General features: G+C 41.3%; 1 protein-coding gene across 1 annotated transcript in view; it reads right to left on the bottom strand.

Annotated features, from left to right (window-relative positions):
• erf (Ets2 repressor factor) overlaps window positions 1–7,608 on the bottom strand; it is a 45,376-nt gene extending 37,768 nt beyond the window's left edge. Inside the window, exon 1 of the mRNA XM_086280057.1 lies at window positions 6,906–7,608. Within this exon, the coding sequence (XP_086136183.1) occupies window positions 6,906–6,927 (22 nt within the window). The 5' untranslated portion in view covers window positions 6,928–7,608. The remainder of the gene's footprint in view (window positions 1–6,905) is intronic.
• Between the last annotated feature and the right edge of the window lie 9,167 nt (window positions 7,609–16,775).

The raw sequence follows: 16,775 nt of genomic DNA, 5'->3' as shown, positions 1-16,775 counted from the left end.
TTCACCACTCAGGGCTGGAATTTCGTTTTGGGATTGCAGCTACTGCACAAAATTTAATCGAACCCTGCATTTACGATGAAGTAAATTCTCACAATTACAGAGATCTCATAACGTTCTGACCAAAGTTTGCACCAGCAGTGCTGCAGGGGTGGACTGACACCTGACCTGGATGACACCTGGCATGCTTTTTCTGTGAGGCTCTCTGCTGTATCAGAAATTCTCGCTCTCATACAGAGACAAGCTTCAAAGATGTGCACTTGGAGGGATACTAGCTAAAAATGTAACTCTACTTTAACTATCAAGGAAAAAGAGCAGGTCCACAGATAAGTGACAGGTAACATTACCATCATTAAGGCAAGATAAGTCCAAAGACAAGTTTAAGGCTCGAATGCATTTGCAGTTTAAACTTAAAATGCTTAAATGAGCTGCTTGATTTGTAAAATATAGGACAGGAAAACAAACAGTGCAACCATGGAGACAAGAGGAAAAAAATCCACTAAAGCAAAGACAGAAAGAGCAGAAAGTACAGCAATGGCATAGTTAAACACAACCTGAGGTAATAGGACAATAAAAATTTATTTCAGGCATGGATGTCTGTCAACGCTCATCTCTCAGACTGTCAGGTTTTCCTGTGTTTGAGCGTTCTGTGTTTGTTTGGCCAGCATGTCCCAGCTCGAGCAACCTGTTGTCTATTATCTACGCTTTGTATGGGTCACTAAAGCCACTGTACATACACACCTCCAGGAAAAGAGGCCCGCCGTAACATCGAGAGATGATCACAGCAAAGCTGACCTGAGCTGCCTCTTGACAGCACACCAGAGAAATGTTGACGTCACTCTGCTGTGGTTTTTCCAGGGTCTGCTTGCCCAGGCTTGGCTCAGCAGTAATCAGGAATGTGATCAGGTCGACTCAAGGGGCGACCCGATCACTCACAGCAACCACATAATGGGAGGAAAATGAGAGAAAGGTACATCCTGTCACACCAGTATTTATGTTTTGGGTTTTTTTTTTGTAATGCCATTTCTCTCCAAAACATATTCTGCTTTTATTTAGTATCCACAGGAGAGACTGGCATCCAGTTTATTGCCCGATATCAGTCACACAAGAGCAAGTCAGGCAGAAATCACTTGCAATTATTTAACAGTGAAATTAATTGAACTCTAATATTAAAATGATTGTAAAGCCCATGTCACTGTGTGTTTATTCTGAGAGGGGCAAAAAAACAAAAAGGCCCCAGTTTGCTGTGGCCTTGTGATCCTTGGGAAGCTTGCACAGGAAACATAGGGGAGATGGACAGAGAGCTGAAGCAAAGAGCTAGCTGACACTTCCTTCACACGCTGCCATAAGTGAGAGACGCTTGGTGATCCAAGGACTAATGCAACTGTAGGCAACTGTTAAAAATCCTTCCACAGGTTCACCCACGTAAAACCATGTGCCTTACTTCTTTCAGCTGAAGCACACTGCAGTGGACGAGGAGTAAGTGACAGAAATCTCATTCACTGAGATTTTTTTTCCTTTCTTAAAAACGGTGACAAAGACGTCTGAAAGTTGGCTGTAATTTAGTTAATTAAAGCACCAATGGTGCCTCTACCACAACATTAAATCATTCAAATGCTAAGAACACATCATAGATGGTCTGATTTCTTACAGTTAAGCAGTAACATGAGTCTTTGACAGGTCAACAGAGTGAATCTCAGAGCTACAGACTCAGTTGTTTTTTTAAAAGGTAAAAAAGTATTTGGATTTTTTACTATATGCTCTTGCAAACGTTTCACCATAGAAGCATTCAAGTTTATGACCCTGTCTGTCAAAATGACATACAATGTCTAGCGCGGCCTCTGACAAATCCCGCAGAGACAGGGCGTCTTAAGACTCAAAGTGCACCACGGCGTCGCTATACATCAGCAGCCAGCTCCTCTTTTCAAACTTTCCCCGAGACAAACAACTGAGCCTCAACTTGTAGTGCAATTGTGCTGCCAGTAATTGTGCTGGTGCCAACAGTATAATTCAGTATAATGGTGAGACAGTAACACGACAGAGTCCTTCCCAAAGGAAACTAACGGCATCATTTTTTTAAAAGCAAAATGAGCCTGTGGTTCATTAGCTCCGGTCTAACCAGTGTTATTGGAGCTATTTCAATCTGCATAAAAAATGTCTAAGTCGTTCTTCCTGTAATTACAACGAGCTGAGTCAACTGCCCACAACCAAATGGTCTTCCTCAAGGGCAATTTGGACACGCTGGTAAAAGTCAAACACTCACTTTGTTGTGACCACATTAATGTCAGGTACGGCCGCAGAGTGACAGACATGTGGGCACATATACACACACATTAACACACACACACAAACACAAATACACTCAGTCATAAACAGAAGCCCTGCCCTTACCAGACTTAACACCAGCTAATTGCTCATGTATGGCTCCTTTCACTACACATATACACATAAGAGTGTGCAACAAAGCGTGCTGGCCTGCTGGTCCTCGCTGTCTACAGCTGTGACGTCTCAAATGTGGCGTGTTGTTGATATAACGAGTAACACAAGCGGAAAATTGGAGCTGGTGCTGGTGGGGCCAGACTTCAGACTTCCTGATAGGAAGAGAGTGGAGGTTGGCCCATGTATACATTTATATATAGATCATGGCTCCCATCTGGGGCCTTTAATATTGGCATGGGGCTCCTTCATTGGTACAGAAGTGTGCTAGAATGATGCTGTACCGCTTACTCCCCACTCAAGATGAAGAAATAATAGTGATCTGGTTAAAATTCAATCATCAGTGAATCATATTTCATGCAAGAAAACCAATAAAGCAAAATTCAAAAGGCAAAGCTGTCATACTGACATTTAAAGCGCTTTGACTTATTAAGCACACCAGCTAACTAACACATCAAGAAAACGTTCTACCCTGAAAGTTACCAGCACCTTTAAATGACTCAGTGAATTTGAGACAATTTCTCAAGAACTTGGAGATTTATTAGATAATATTAAAACATCCTTTTCCACTAGTACTTACTCGCATCTGAGGTGATCCGAAAACGTGACGTCAACAGACTAGTCATGAGAGAATCTCCACCACAAAATTCAAAACCGCCATTTCTGAAACCCAGCAATGAGCGAAAAGGATTACAAACAAGCAACACTGTCGTCGCCGAGTCTGACAAAATGCCTTAGACCAAGCAAAAGGTATACCATTGCCTCAATGTCCTCCATTGTTGTTTTGTTCATGTCACATACAAATGGCGCTATGGGACTTCTGGACGCATGCTATAATGACCCCACGTATGTTGGGTGGTACTCGATCGTACTGGAAAATTAGTAGAGTTGGACCAAGCCGATCAAAGTAGGTACTAATGGAAAAGGGCTGTACGCGTAAATACAAGGGAGGAAGAATGTAGGTAGAGCACTGAGAAGTGAACGATTAAAAAAATCAAAATCACTTTTCCATGACTTCAATGGAAAACATCATGACAGACATGAAACAAGAGTTTCTAGACTTGAGGGAAAAAAGGATGGGCTAAAAAATGCTCTGCTGTTTTTAAAGTCCTGTAAAGTCCTGAAGATTGTCTACAAAGCACTTGTTATATATAAAAACCAAAGTGTTCTTATTGTTTTGTTTCATGCAGGTAAAAACTATTTCCAATACCAAGAATGTAATTTTTAAGTAAAAAAAAAAAAAAAGACAACAAAGTTCAGGCTTTCTGTGATAAAAGTCATGATAACCCTAAAGGCTGACACACAGCAACGGGGAGAACGCATACAAACTGAAGCTCATAGACTTTATTTACAGGTATGTCTAGGTTCTTCAGACAGGAAACAACTGTATAGGTGTGCTCTGGTACTTAAACCCATTGTACTACACCCTCTTCCCTCACAAAAAAGAGGCCTTTAGACTAAAATGACCTACATCATATAACAATGCAAACGCTACAGACAGTGTCATTTAAACCCATGATTCCCCAGCTTTACTCCAATCCCTAGAAACTAAAGGAAGTCAGCATGAATCAGACCATAAATGCCGAAGAGCAGGAACAACTTAAAAACAAGTCCAACAACCAGTGTGAACTCCTTTAAGCTGTTTGCAATCTTATCAGCAGAGCCAAATTAATAAATCATTCAGAAAACAGACAAAGGTAGCTATCTTTTTGCTGAATGGTTCAAACAGTCGTTGGTCCACTTCTTTTGAAATAAAAGGAAATGCAATGTAGCTTCGGCAATCTGATCCTCTGGATAATTAAAGTCTTTAGAGAGGGCTACAATGTTCAGACATCTGAAATAGGCCACATATGCTGCTCTAAAAATAAAGTGGTCACTGTTTAAGACTTTTAATTTCAGCACCAAAAAATACATTTCTTGCACCTGTTGAGCATTTTGTGCAGTGGACTGGCTGCTCATTGTGATTACATAAACTTATTTCAGCACGATGTTCAGATCCATATAGCTAAAGAGCACCCACTGGGAAAAAATGTTCACGTTATTCATAACTCTGTGATCCAAGAGTTATCTGGGGGAACAAAGAGATCTGAAAGTCGTATTTCTAATTATGATGTTGTGTTGTGGTGAGGCATTCCCCACTCAAACATCTATTATGGGAGCTGGATCCACGCCTGCCCTCGATTACCACAAAGCACTTTTGACTAAACTGAGTTTAAGAGCACCTAAATGCACAATGGAAGAAAATCATAACCTGTGAATGGAAAATCATAATAATCTCGCTGAAACTAAACATGTCGAAGAAAAATGAAAGGAATTTCAAATAGCAGGGCCTGAGATTTCTGGGTTAAACTCCATTTAAAGTCCCAGCAAAGGTGTTAACCGCACCGGATCAAATTCTCACGTGTCAGAGGGTCAGACAGGTTTACTTTCAAAGTGCCCTGCAGGAAACACAGAGCACATTAAACTAAACAATGACACAAAAACATGCAGCACTAACCAGGACAGTTAAAATATCTCAGCTAACAATCACCTCATTCCTATGTAGGGTGACCAGGTGTCCCACTTTAAAAATAAGTAAAAAAAATAATGTCCACTCAATCCCACACATTAAAACAATGTCCCACACAGCATTGATATTTTAGTTTACGTAATATCATGTGCACCTGGGGAATTCGCTGGTATAAGCGATCTTATCTCTTATGAGATTGACGTTTTGTGAAGGATCCCTAACAAATAAAGACTAAAACTAGACTGAAATGTGTGGCTGAAAGAGTTGCGTGGTCTAGATATGCAACAATCCAATATATCGGCCCAATCCTAACTGACGACGCTAGATTGGTCACTGGAAGCAACTTCCTGATCTGCAGGCTGACCTATTCATTTCAGTTTTGTTTTGTGATGAGAAATTTGAAGAGACATTTCTTAATGCCAAACCTGTTACCAGCAATGTTTTTTGTGTTGTTTCTTTACTTAGACTTATCAGATCACCCTCACACACATTCTCTCTGCCCCACATTTACGGTGTCTGGATCTGGTCACCCTTATCAGTTGCACCCTTAGTTAAGTTCCCAATCCAATTATGTAGTCACTCTTCACATTCCTCTTCAAGCTTTGATGTAGTGATAAGTAGAAATGTGGGTTGGCTTCGGCTTAAAACAATCAAAACACCTGGTTAGTAGTTTGCATTTCATCACTTCCTTGACGTTAAAGTTTGGTCAAAGCTCGGTAAGCTTTGGATTTTAAATGGCTCTACACAGAAATTCCCCATCTCAATTTCAGTGGCGTCAAACACATTTCAATTCAAAGTTGCTTTATTTTCTCAGCACTGCTCTGTCGGAGCAAGATGGGTCATAACATGTGGCCCAGCAAAAGGGCTCAATTTGGCCCACTGTAGAGTGTGAAAATTCACTGTTATTCTTTGTGTGGTCATGCCCACACTAACCACACAGGAGTGAAAGTGTGTAGAAAGTATTTCTAAATGTAGACCAACTGTTTGAATCATATATATATCTCGACATTGTTACTTAATTCGAACTACGTGCGATTTGTTTTCTGTTTCCATTGTGATGTGATGTTTTTCCTTTGTTATAGATAACCCAGAAAATTGATCAGAAATATGTTCTGTTAATTTTAGTTGTGTAGCAAGGGGTCTCTCTTTTTTCCCTCTGAAACCTCGACTGTGGTGAAGGTCAAGATGTCCATTTCTTACACATAAAAAGAGAAAAATCTGAAGGGGTGTTTCTTTAAAATATAGGTTACTATGCGGTATTACTGGTCTGGACCCGGAGATCAAACTGGGCTGCATGTGGCCCACCAACCACAACGAGGTGGTGTCTTTCCTCCACAACAATGCAGATAAACAAACTTATAATTACCGTTGGGAACCTCTTCCAGACTAGGTGCTGCATGAAAACTGTGGCTGCATCGCTATCAGTGCCAATGCATGCAGTGTTAATGACCCGTGTAGTCAAACTAACTCATTAAATTTGAAACTGGGTGCATTAACAAATTTCCCACGTGTGGGACTAATAAAGGTTATCTTATTGTGGCATCAACAATAAACCAAATGCAGAGCTCTTGTTACGGTGAACCTCGGCGCTGACCCCGACTCCTCACCACTGATCCGGAAAATTAGGCTAACTCTTACTGTAAATCTCTCATCTTCATTTTACCTTAAATGTTTTAAGTTTTCAAATAGCTCATTTGGGGATGGTTCGATCCTCTTAGACGTGTAAACATAACGGTCATGAGTGAGAGTCTTTCTGGGGTTATTAAAAACAATAACAAGAGGCTCGGATGGATTCTCTCTAGCGCCATAATTTTGTCACACTTTCCCTGGAGCGGAGAGTTTGTTAGCGTGCTAACCAGCCTTAGCCGCCGAGGCTAAGCCCTGTTGTTTTCATTTGAAGAACAGTAGCGGGTGATAAAAGTTTTTTATTACTATTATTAAGTGTGTTTGGGTGCTCACTCACCCGTGTCCGCCGGGGTTTTCATCTTTGTGGTCGTCTTCGGTGAGCCGCAGCCGCTTCGCTCACTTTCCCCGTCAACTTTTGAGTGTTTGTTGGCTAGCCCTTAGCAAAGTTAGCTAGCGAAGTTAGCAGCGACACCCCCACTCCTTCCTCCGGTGTTGTTCTCACAGGCGGCTTGTTAGAAGGAGCCTGCGCCGATTACGGGCTCCGCTTTCAACTTGAAAACCAGCCGCAAACTTCGCATGGAGTTTAGCGGTATAACGCGACACATCTACGCCTGCCCAGAAACTTTTGCGCCGGAGTATTTTCGTTCACTTGCGGGGGTTTTGGTGCGGAAAAGTTGCCCCGAGTCTCAGGAGGGGGGGAAATCCAGCCGCCAGGGTCTGAATGGCGCAGGTCAAAGTTTGGAGGAGCCGAGCTGCTCAGAGCTGGAGCAACGGAATGTGACGAGTCTAAATGTTCATCCCGTTTGTTGCAGCCATGTCGCATGGTCGATTCCTCCTCCTCACCATCATCATCACCCTCCTCATCCTCAGCAACAGTCCAACAGCGGTGCTTCAGAGGCGAACAAAAGTACCGACTCCTGTTCTTTCTCCTTCCCTCAGACTTTTTCCACTCACTCAGACACTTCGTGCTCTCTCTCTGCCCCCCTTCCTTTGGCGGGGTGTCGTGTTTCGCTCTGCTCCTGCCACACGGGGCCGCCCACGCTGACCCACGGAGGGAGGGAGAAACTGAACGCCTACTTTGTGCCGAAGATCGTCTATGTCTATGGAAGATTACCTTTTCCAGGAAAAGCTGCAAGGTGGGACGAGGCAAAAAAAAAAAAAAAGTCTGCCTGCCAGGGGCGTTTCCATCGTTTTTTTTGTTTAAATGTGGTGGCACAAACTGGATCACGTTACTCACGTGCCATATAGCAACTGATGGACCATCAAAGTAGCACGGAAATAAACTTACGAGAATGATTTTTTCTTAAAAATTATATCCTGACACGAACATGACCCTCTGCAGTTGGTAGAATACAGCAATTTGTTTAATGAAAGGAGAAAAGAAGGAGGTCAACGGCAGAGAGCGAGGGCAGAAGGAGACAGCAATAGATGGGTGTGTGAGGACACTTAGATAAAACATAAAACTGTTCTTATATAAACCATCATGCTATCACTTTGGCTGCTTCGTGTTCAAACTAACATCAGGTATTTTAACACCTACTGCTTTAACAACCGCTCATTGTAGTGAATTAGAACAGAAATATTCTGCTCTGAAGCACTTTTTACTATAAGCCTCATTCTAACCACAGCTTTTTCATTCAATGTTCACCTCGTCTAACTGTCTCACACACACCGATACACAGTTCAGGTTCAGAGGAACCAAGGGTCAACCCACTAACCTTCTCTACATCCTGAGGCACAGCCACTCTATATACAGGGGGGAATAAAATCATTTGATAGTATTTGATAGAAGTCTATTTGCATGTCATTGAGTGACTACCCAGCCAGAGGAGCTTGTTAAAGATCTGATGGCAGCTGGGAGCACAGTTGCAAAGAACACTATTGGTAATGAATGGGACCATGTACCAAAAAATCTTGGATGAGGATCTTCTCCCCTCATGGAGAACACTGAAGATGAGCTGTGGATGAGTCTTTCATCATGACAATGAGATATGTGTAAAGCTGGTAACAAACTACAAGAAACATCTTACTGCTGTGCTTGCCTACAAGGGTTTCCCCACTCATTCAAATCAAATCAAATATTCAAATCAGCATAAGTTTTTCAAAAAAATCCAATGTAGTGAGCTTTAATGTAATGTGAATAAAGCATTCCATAATATCTGTGATGTATGTATATACGTCAAGAGTTTAATCATCAGTCACATTTCAGAAGTGGTTGGTGCCACCCCACGACCCCCCTCTGTATACACCCCTGTGAATTATATGTAGCAAACACTTTAAAAGCATCTTAAAGGTGTGTACTGAATATTAGCATCACCAAAGTTGATAAAAAGTAAAACATGCTCTCAATTTAACCTTTGGCTCCTGAATAATGGTGACTTTCGACCTTTTGGTGAACAGTCTGTGTTGAGGGTGTGTGGGATCTTTGAGGATGGAGGCAGCTCTCCTCTGGACTCTGCGATGGTAGATGCTCTGCAGAGAGGGCAGCAGAGTCCTGACGATCTTCTCCGCAGCTGTTATCACTCACTGCAGGCGTTTGCGATCCATAGCACCAGTGCTGCTGTACCGTGCAGTGATGCAGCTAGTCAGTGTGCTCTCCACAGTGCAGCTGTAGAAGCTGCCGATGATCTTGGCTACTCAGTGCACAGAGTATTAATATAGCTCATATAGTGCAAAACATCCCACAATGCCCTGCAAAAAGTGACGTGCGCCCACTACACCACCCAGGCTTGATGCGCTGCTCTTAAGAAAAAGTGATGGACAGACGAGAGGAATGAGAGCGGTACATCATAACATAAACTGGCACAGCGTACGTTTTATGTATCAACAGAAAATATACGACACAGTGGATACAACATGCTGATTTTGATTCATCATTTTCACTTTAGTTTAGTTTCAGTCGGCTTCCAGTGTGGGTTTGCACCTTTCAGTTTACATTTATCATTTGAAAAAGTCCAGTTTTAGATTTGTTTTTGTTATTTTAAACATTGGTTTTAACCTTTTTTTTAAAATATTATAATTTGGGATTCGGGATGTTTATCATGTAAATATCCCAAATCCACATTTGCTGAATATTTTCTTTTAGTTAGTTTTGCCCCTTTACAAAATATTTCAGCGTGTTCTTTTTTTTTTTTAGAAGTCTTGTTTTTATTTCCGTTTCAGTCATCTAAAATCATCTGCCACACCTAGTTTTTGTTTCAGTTTGGTTAATGATAACCTTGAGCTCATTTTATAGTCCATTACAAAGAATTATCTATACGGGTAGGACATTGTGAATAAGTCACTGATTTTAAACATTGTCCTTCTACAAGCAAGTCATACAACGGAGAAGTGATCATAAACACCTATTATTTGCAAAGTAATTTTGAAGATTTATCTAAACTAACTATAAATTGTCACCAGAGTGTAAAACCTGCATACAATCATATTCTTTGCATTAAAATGTGTACTGGTCTCTGTGTCACAATTGATAAGAGAACAAAACATCAGTTAAATCTGATCAAAAGTCTAAAAGTACCACCACCTATGTTATTACTGCATTTTCCATAGTTTTTAATTTAGGATTCTTAAATCCTGAGTCAAGAATCTTAAATCTTAGATTTATTTATGACGTCCCCTCCTTGTATCATCTCTGTTATAACTTTTAATCACTTCATGAACCGATCTTGAGTGACTTGTGTATTAGCTTATTATTTCTGAACTGTGTGTATGTTTGTTTAGGCCACAGTGACGTTTATTTATTTATTTTAATCACTTTTCATTTCATGTTGGTAGACAACCTGACAACATAATGCTCTATAGTTAAAAAAACCCCCAAAAAAACCAAAACATTTTTGGTTGTCTAGACCAAAATACAAAGTTTTGCTCTACAAGGGCCTGATAACCACTTATAAGGACATTATACTGCCACTATCCTATTGAATTTTAAAGCAAATATCCTCATATGGATCTCATTTTTCTTAGAAACAACAATCAGGAAAAAACAAACAAAACAAAACACAAAATTCTTTGTTTTTACATTTATCAGGTCCCAATCAGCCCAAATAGCAAATTAAAAAAGAATTTAAAAAATGCATGCCATGAAAGAGTTCGGGTCTTAGGAGGTTAAATGTGTTTGATCAAGTACCTTAGACTGAATGTCAAACATGGATATGGCCACTGTAATGTCACCCATATTTCGATGACATCTTGCAGCCTTAGGCTGTAGCTTTCTACTTGATGATGATTGAGGCGTGGTTCTTAAAAACTGAGGGTCAGTATGTAAAGCAGCGACTTTTCACTCACAAGGTAACTCCAACATAAAACAGGCCCAGCTTTATCATCCCTTGTAACTCTAATGAGGCCGGATTTGACAAAATGTATTTAATTAAGACCTGCTGCTACATGCTGCCAACTCAACAGGAAAGCGTTTTCTGAGATCATAGAAATGAATGAATGCATTTAAATAAATAAGCCCAGAGGTCAATTACTTAGTCTTACATTCTTTTTACTATCAGAGGAGTCGCCCCCTGCAGACCTTTAGAAAGAATAATCAAAATAATCATCATTATTATTGTCATATCACATGCCATTGTTTCAACCATAAAGATCAGATGAAAAAAAATAGACTGATATTTCAGTGGGACAACGACACATGAAAAAAAAAAATGTATCTGAAACAACAAAACAAGGGAAAAAGTGCATGAACAATTATGTACGGTATACACACGACTCACTCTGACACGTTCCACTTTTTTTTTTTTACCCAGAGAAGGTAATTTGAGTATTTTTAGACTCACTATATCTAAATTAAAAAAAAATATCTAGGCCCCCCAAAAATTGCTAAAACTACCAAACTTTAAATTCTGACTTTGCAAACAGGAATTAAAATGGGCTGAAATAATCCAGAACTGCATCCTGGCATCTTCATTTAATGAGCATTTAAACCAGATAAGCAGATTAATGCATATTACAAACAAATGAGTTAATTTCTTGTGCTGCCTGGTGCAGCGTGGATATGCTAAGTCATTAATAGGAAAATAATAACATCCCACAGTCTGCTTTCACTCTCAGCACATTTCTTTTCCCTTCTCATCCCTGTGGTGTGTTCACTGTGCAGATGTAAATAAAGTTACGATCGATGTAACTTCAGAAGCTAGCTGAGGATCAAGCATAAAAAAAAACCAAAAACATTTTTGTTAAGTGACAGATCATTTTAAAGGCAAATTCAGCAAATGTGATCAAACTGGCAGAGAAAAAAATGTTATTGTCTGACACTGAGAGCGGGAGAAAGATGCAAGAACGACAGGACGATGAGAGAAGATGCGAGAATCAGGAATGCTCAGCAAGTGAAATTTTATAGTCTGGAAATTTAAACTTTACACATAATATCCTCATTTATTTAATAAATTTTGAATCCAATACTGCATCTTTATTTCTGAGCAATTGTCTTCCCCACTCTACACTACTACTCCTGATCTTAGAGGTTCCCATTCACCCATCCATTTTCTGCTGCTTGTCCAGGTTGCAGGGGGGCAGCAGGCTAGGCAGAGAAGCTCAGACTTCCCTCTTCCCAGCCACCTCCTCCAGTTTATCTAGGGGAAAACCGTGGTGTTCCCAGGACAGCTGAGAGATATAATCTCTCCAGCATGTCCTGCGTCTGCCCCGGGGCCTCATCCCAGTAGGACATGCCTGGAACACCCCACTCAGGAGACGCCTAGGAGGGATCCTAGTCAGAAGCCCGAACCACCTCAGCTCTACTCTGAGTCCCCCCCAAATGACTGAACTCTTCACCCTTATCTCTAAGGGAGAAGCCAGCCACCCCTTGGGGAAAGCTAATTCTCGCTGATTGTATCTGTGAGCTCATTCTTTCGGTCAGACCTAGAGCTCACACATTGGCGACTGTAGGTCAGGACTCCCCAGCCTGCAAAATCACACATTCAAAGCTTTATAGTGGGAAACAAAGTTAAATCTAAAATATCTCATTAAAATAATGTATTACATACAACTATTTGAAATAAAACAACAGTAATATAGTAATATTAATGCTGGTACCCCCCCCTCAAGAGAATTTCAAATGCTCACACTTTGGTCCGCAGGCCGCATGTTTGACAGCGCATGTTTTTGTTTGTCCCAAAGCCCAAGGAGCCAAACATATTAAATGAAATGTGGCGTTTGAGTACCAAGAAAACAACCCGAAGACATTTTCGTCAGATATTCTCCATTTGCGCTTATGACGTATTTTAATGATGAATAAATATTTCTGTTTTAATGTAACTGCAATCAGAGATGAATCACAGAGGGAGATGACGGTGATGTGGAGTGAGTCATCGTGCTAATAGACGATCTTCTCAGAGGACCGCGGCTCATCGCTGCCCGGAGCTTCCGCCTCTGCCTCCAGTTTGTCGCCCCGCTCTCTCCCGGTTGGCGCGTCACGGCGTTGCTGTGGAGACCCATCACCGCCGCGGGTCATGAGAGGTTCCGTGTTTACCTGTAAACTGCGACAGCGAGGCAGCCAGGGAGCCGCCATCCGTTATTTATACACGCAGGGAAGGAAGGAAAGGGCCGAGCAACAGGCGCTCTTTTCGCCTCCCCGCGGGGATCTGGTGAGAAATTTACATAGATTGTAATTATAAGTGGACATCAACTGGAGCCCATCAGGCGCTTATTAGCATTATTTGCTCATACAGCCACACTTAACACACATCCACACACACTGTTCTCCCACACTCTTTTCTTCCTCTCTAATGAAGGGCCCTTCAGCACTTACATCGGCTCTGAGGAGGCAGCAGAGGGAGAGGGAGTTGAAAGAAAGGAGCAGTAATTACTCAAGAGCGTGAACTGGAGAGCAGGGAGCGGGTGGAAGGAAATAAAGTGGCGAGACAAAAAGTGTGGGTCTTTTCTTTTGCCTTATTTCCAGCCAATCAGCCATCCCACTGTCTTCTCCTCACACCCATCCGTCCGTGCATCCATCCATCTCCGTTCCTCCTCTGCTCATTTACTCTGAGTGGCAGTGTGTGGGACGTGAAGGGCATCCTGTGGGTGACTGTCACACACACACAGCCATAATAACATCAGCAGTACAACAGAAAACATCTCATCATCTAAGACTTACTTCCCCATCCTCCTCCTTCTTCATCCTCATCAACTTTTACTTTTGCCTACATGTACCCCCCTCCTCCTCCACCTCCTCCTCCTCTTCCTCCCCCTCACCTTCAAGTGCTCTTTACTTCCTTATCTTCTTCATCATTATCATCATCTTTTTACCTGAATACTTCCATGTGATGCTTCATAACACCTTCGCCCCCAAAAACCCTCCACGATGAGTCACTTTCTTGTGAGGAGTTAGATGAGGAGAACGATCCCGCACTAACGCCAGCTGCAGACTGTATGCAAAAAACTGAAGTAGCCACCCATACAAAAAAAAAGTGAAATGTGAAAAAGTCTGGAGTCACCCCCTCATTTGTTTGCGTTTTGCTTCTAAGGTGCCAGACTTTCTTCTAATCGTTTTTAAAAGTGGTCTCGAGGAAATGTTCTCCAGGCTTTCTGAAGGTCTTCCAAAGTTTTACTTTGGACATTAGCTGCTTTTTCACTTTTAGCCCGAACATTTTGACACCCAACAAAGAACCAATTTTACATTTTCTCCTAGCACCTGTTGCAGGAACACATTTATGTAGTTGAATCTCTGACAGATGACAAAGATAAGACAGTTTGACAGGATTTAAATACTAGTTTTTCAGCAAAAAGGTGATTCCCAGACAACTGTTAGCTGAAAACCTGTCATATCTCGAAATGTTGTGCAGTATGTAGTTAAATGAAAAATAAAACCCCCAAAACACACACTGGGTAGGCCTGTTCAACTGCTTATTAAATATGGTGGCAAGTCTGTGGCATGCATTGACACGTAAGCATGATCAAGACGACCTCTTGGAGTTCAACCTGAGCATTAAAATGAGGAAGAAACCTTATTTAAGTCACTTTGAATGTGAAAAGTGGTTGCTGGTGCCAGATGTGATAGTCTGAGTTTTTCCAGAAACTGCTGATCTGCTGGGATTTTCCCTCACAACCATCTCCATGGTTTGCAGAGAACGATCTGAAAAATAGCTTTCAATCTGAGAGAAGGGCAACAGTAACCCAAATAAACACTTGTTACAACCAAGGTGTGTAGAAGAGCATCTCTGGATGCACAACACACTGAACTATTAAGCAGATGGGTTACAGCAGCAGAAGAAAACACAAGGACTGACTCCCATTAGCTAAGAACAGGAAACTGGAGTTACAATTAACACTTTACCTGATCTGATGAGTCTTTAGTTCTGCTTTCAGATGGTGGTGCCAGAATTTAGCGTAAACAACACGGATCCATCCTGCCTTGTATCAATGGTTCAGCGTGGGGCTGTAATGGTGTGGTGGAGAGTTTCTTGGCACACTTAGTACCAAGTGATTATTGTTTAAATGTCAAAGCCTCCCTGAGTATTGTTGCTGACAATGACCATGTAGCCACTTCATGTAGGATAACACTCGATGTCACGAGGCTCAAATAATCTCAACACTGACTTCACTTCACTCACACGGCTTCCGCAATCACCAGATCTCAATCCAGTAGCCCACCTTTGTGATGTGGTGGAACTAGAGTAAAATCGTTGATGTGCAGCCAACATATCTGCACAGACTGTGCGACGCTAACATGTCGCTTGGCAATGAAATCCCTAAAGAAAGTTTGTAGCACCTTATTTGAATCTATGGCAAAAAGGAGTTTAACCTTGTATCTGTTGAAGTGGCTGGTGAGCGTATATCTGTTTTTATATAATATTCCTTATCACTGGAGTTGAGCCAAGATAGCGAGTTATTCTCAGTTAAACAGGGAGAACTGATACTCAAAGAATCCTGAATTAAGCTTTAGACAAAGATCGTAGACGTTTCAATTTCAGTGAGAAACAAGAATTTTTTTAAAGTCGTATTTTGGAGAATAAGAGTCGGAGAGTTTTTAATGTGCGGATATTCATTTTATTTAAATAACGCTTTAAAGATTTTCAGTTTTTTCCACTGAATGAATGTGTTAAAAGGCTGTTTTTCCACTGTTGTACTTCTAACACCACACTTGCTTTCTTTTAGTGCCGTGTGTGTTTCTCTAATAATGTCTCTGAGAATAATCATGTTAAACACAAGCAAACATTAACACCTTATAAGGTGAGGCTTTCACACGTCACAGCTGGTGTAAATAATAACATTTATGTTTGCTGACTGATTTGAGGTCCAGCTCGCTGTCACAACATCCTGAGGGGTTTTTATAACACCTGCGCTCTTCCCACTAATGCCGGCTGTGATGAAAGGCCTAATAATGACACAGTGTTTCCGCCTCAGTTTGCCCCTTAGCTTTATGCGTCTCCTCTGCTGCTGCTGCTGAACTTTTGTTCAACCCAAGGACGCATCAAGACAAACAAGGTGAAGCGTGAACAGTCTTGTTGCATCTGGTTTGCGCGGCACAAAAACAAGGAATCCACGTGGGTTCCTTTGAATGAGGAGCAAATATTCAGTTAGATTTTGCTTTGAGATCCCTGTGCAGAGCTAACAGTGTGTCTTGATTTACAAGAAACTGCCCTGCTTACTGGAAGGAAAAGTGAATTATAATATAATGCAAAAACAACTATTTCTCATTTTGCCAGTGAGCTTTTAGTCCTGAGAAACCACAGAATGCATTTAGCTGTGTAGGTGGGGAGAGGCCACTGCACGGCAAGCAACATGCCATATGAATCAAAATACATCCTCCCACCAAACCTTCGTTCCTTCGTTAAAAATCTGTAGTTTGTGTTCGCTCTTTAGTGTGTGAAAAATTTAAATACTCACTGTGGGCATCACTCACTGTGACTTAGCAGATTCTAATCTTCATCAAAGCCTTTTCACACATGAGCTGCAGCTTTGAAACCGATAAACATTTCCAACAAATCCTTTAACCTGCTAGCTCCCCAGTGCAGGAAATGGTTTGGTGAATTCACAGTAAGCGACTTGACATGGTGTATCCTGCCCTCGCCTTAACCAAGTGGAGTATTTCCAGTGGTGAGAAAGTTTCTAAGGTGGTACATGTGAAAAAAGAGAACTTTATTTTCTCAACAGAGACCAGAAAATGGTGAAAACTGCTTATTTAAGAGATAGAATCATTGTATATAGAGTACCATCAGATTAGTGCAAAGTTATGGAGATGGACAGACAGTGTACTGGGCTGGGTGAA

The sequence above is a fragment of the Aulonocara sp. 'chitande type north' Nkhata Bay genome, linkage group LG22, assembly GCF_057382095.1.
Source record: "Aulonocara sp. 'chitande type north' Nkhata Bay isolate Kocher_YH1m ecotype deep benthic linkage group LG22, A_spYH_male_GT1.1, whole genome shotgun sequence".
NCBI lineage: Eukaryota > Metazoa > Chordata > Actinopteri > Cichliformes > Cichlidae > Aulonocara > Aulonocara sp. 'chitande type north' Nkhata Bay.
The sequence above is the reverse complement of the archived record's forward strand: the minus strand, read 5'-3'. Positions and strand labels throughout refer to the sequence as shown.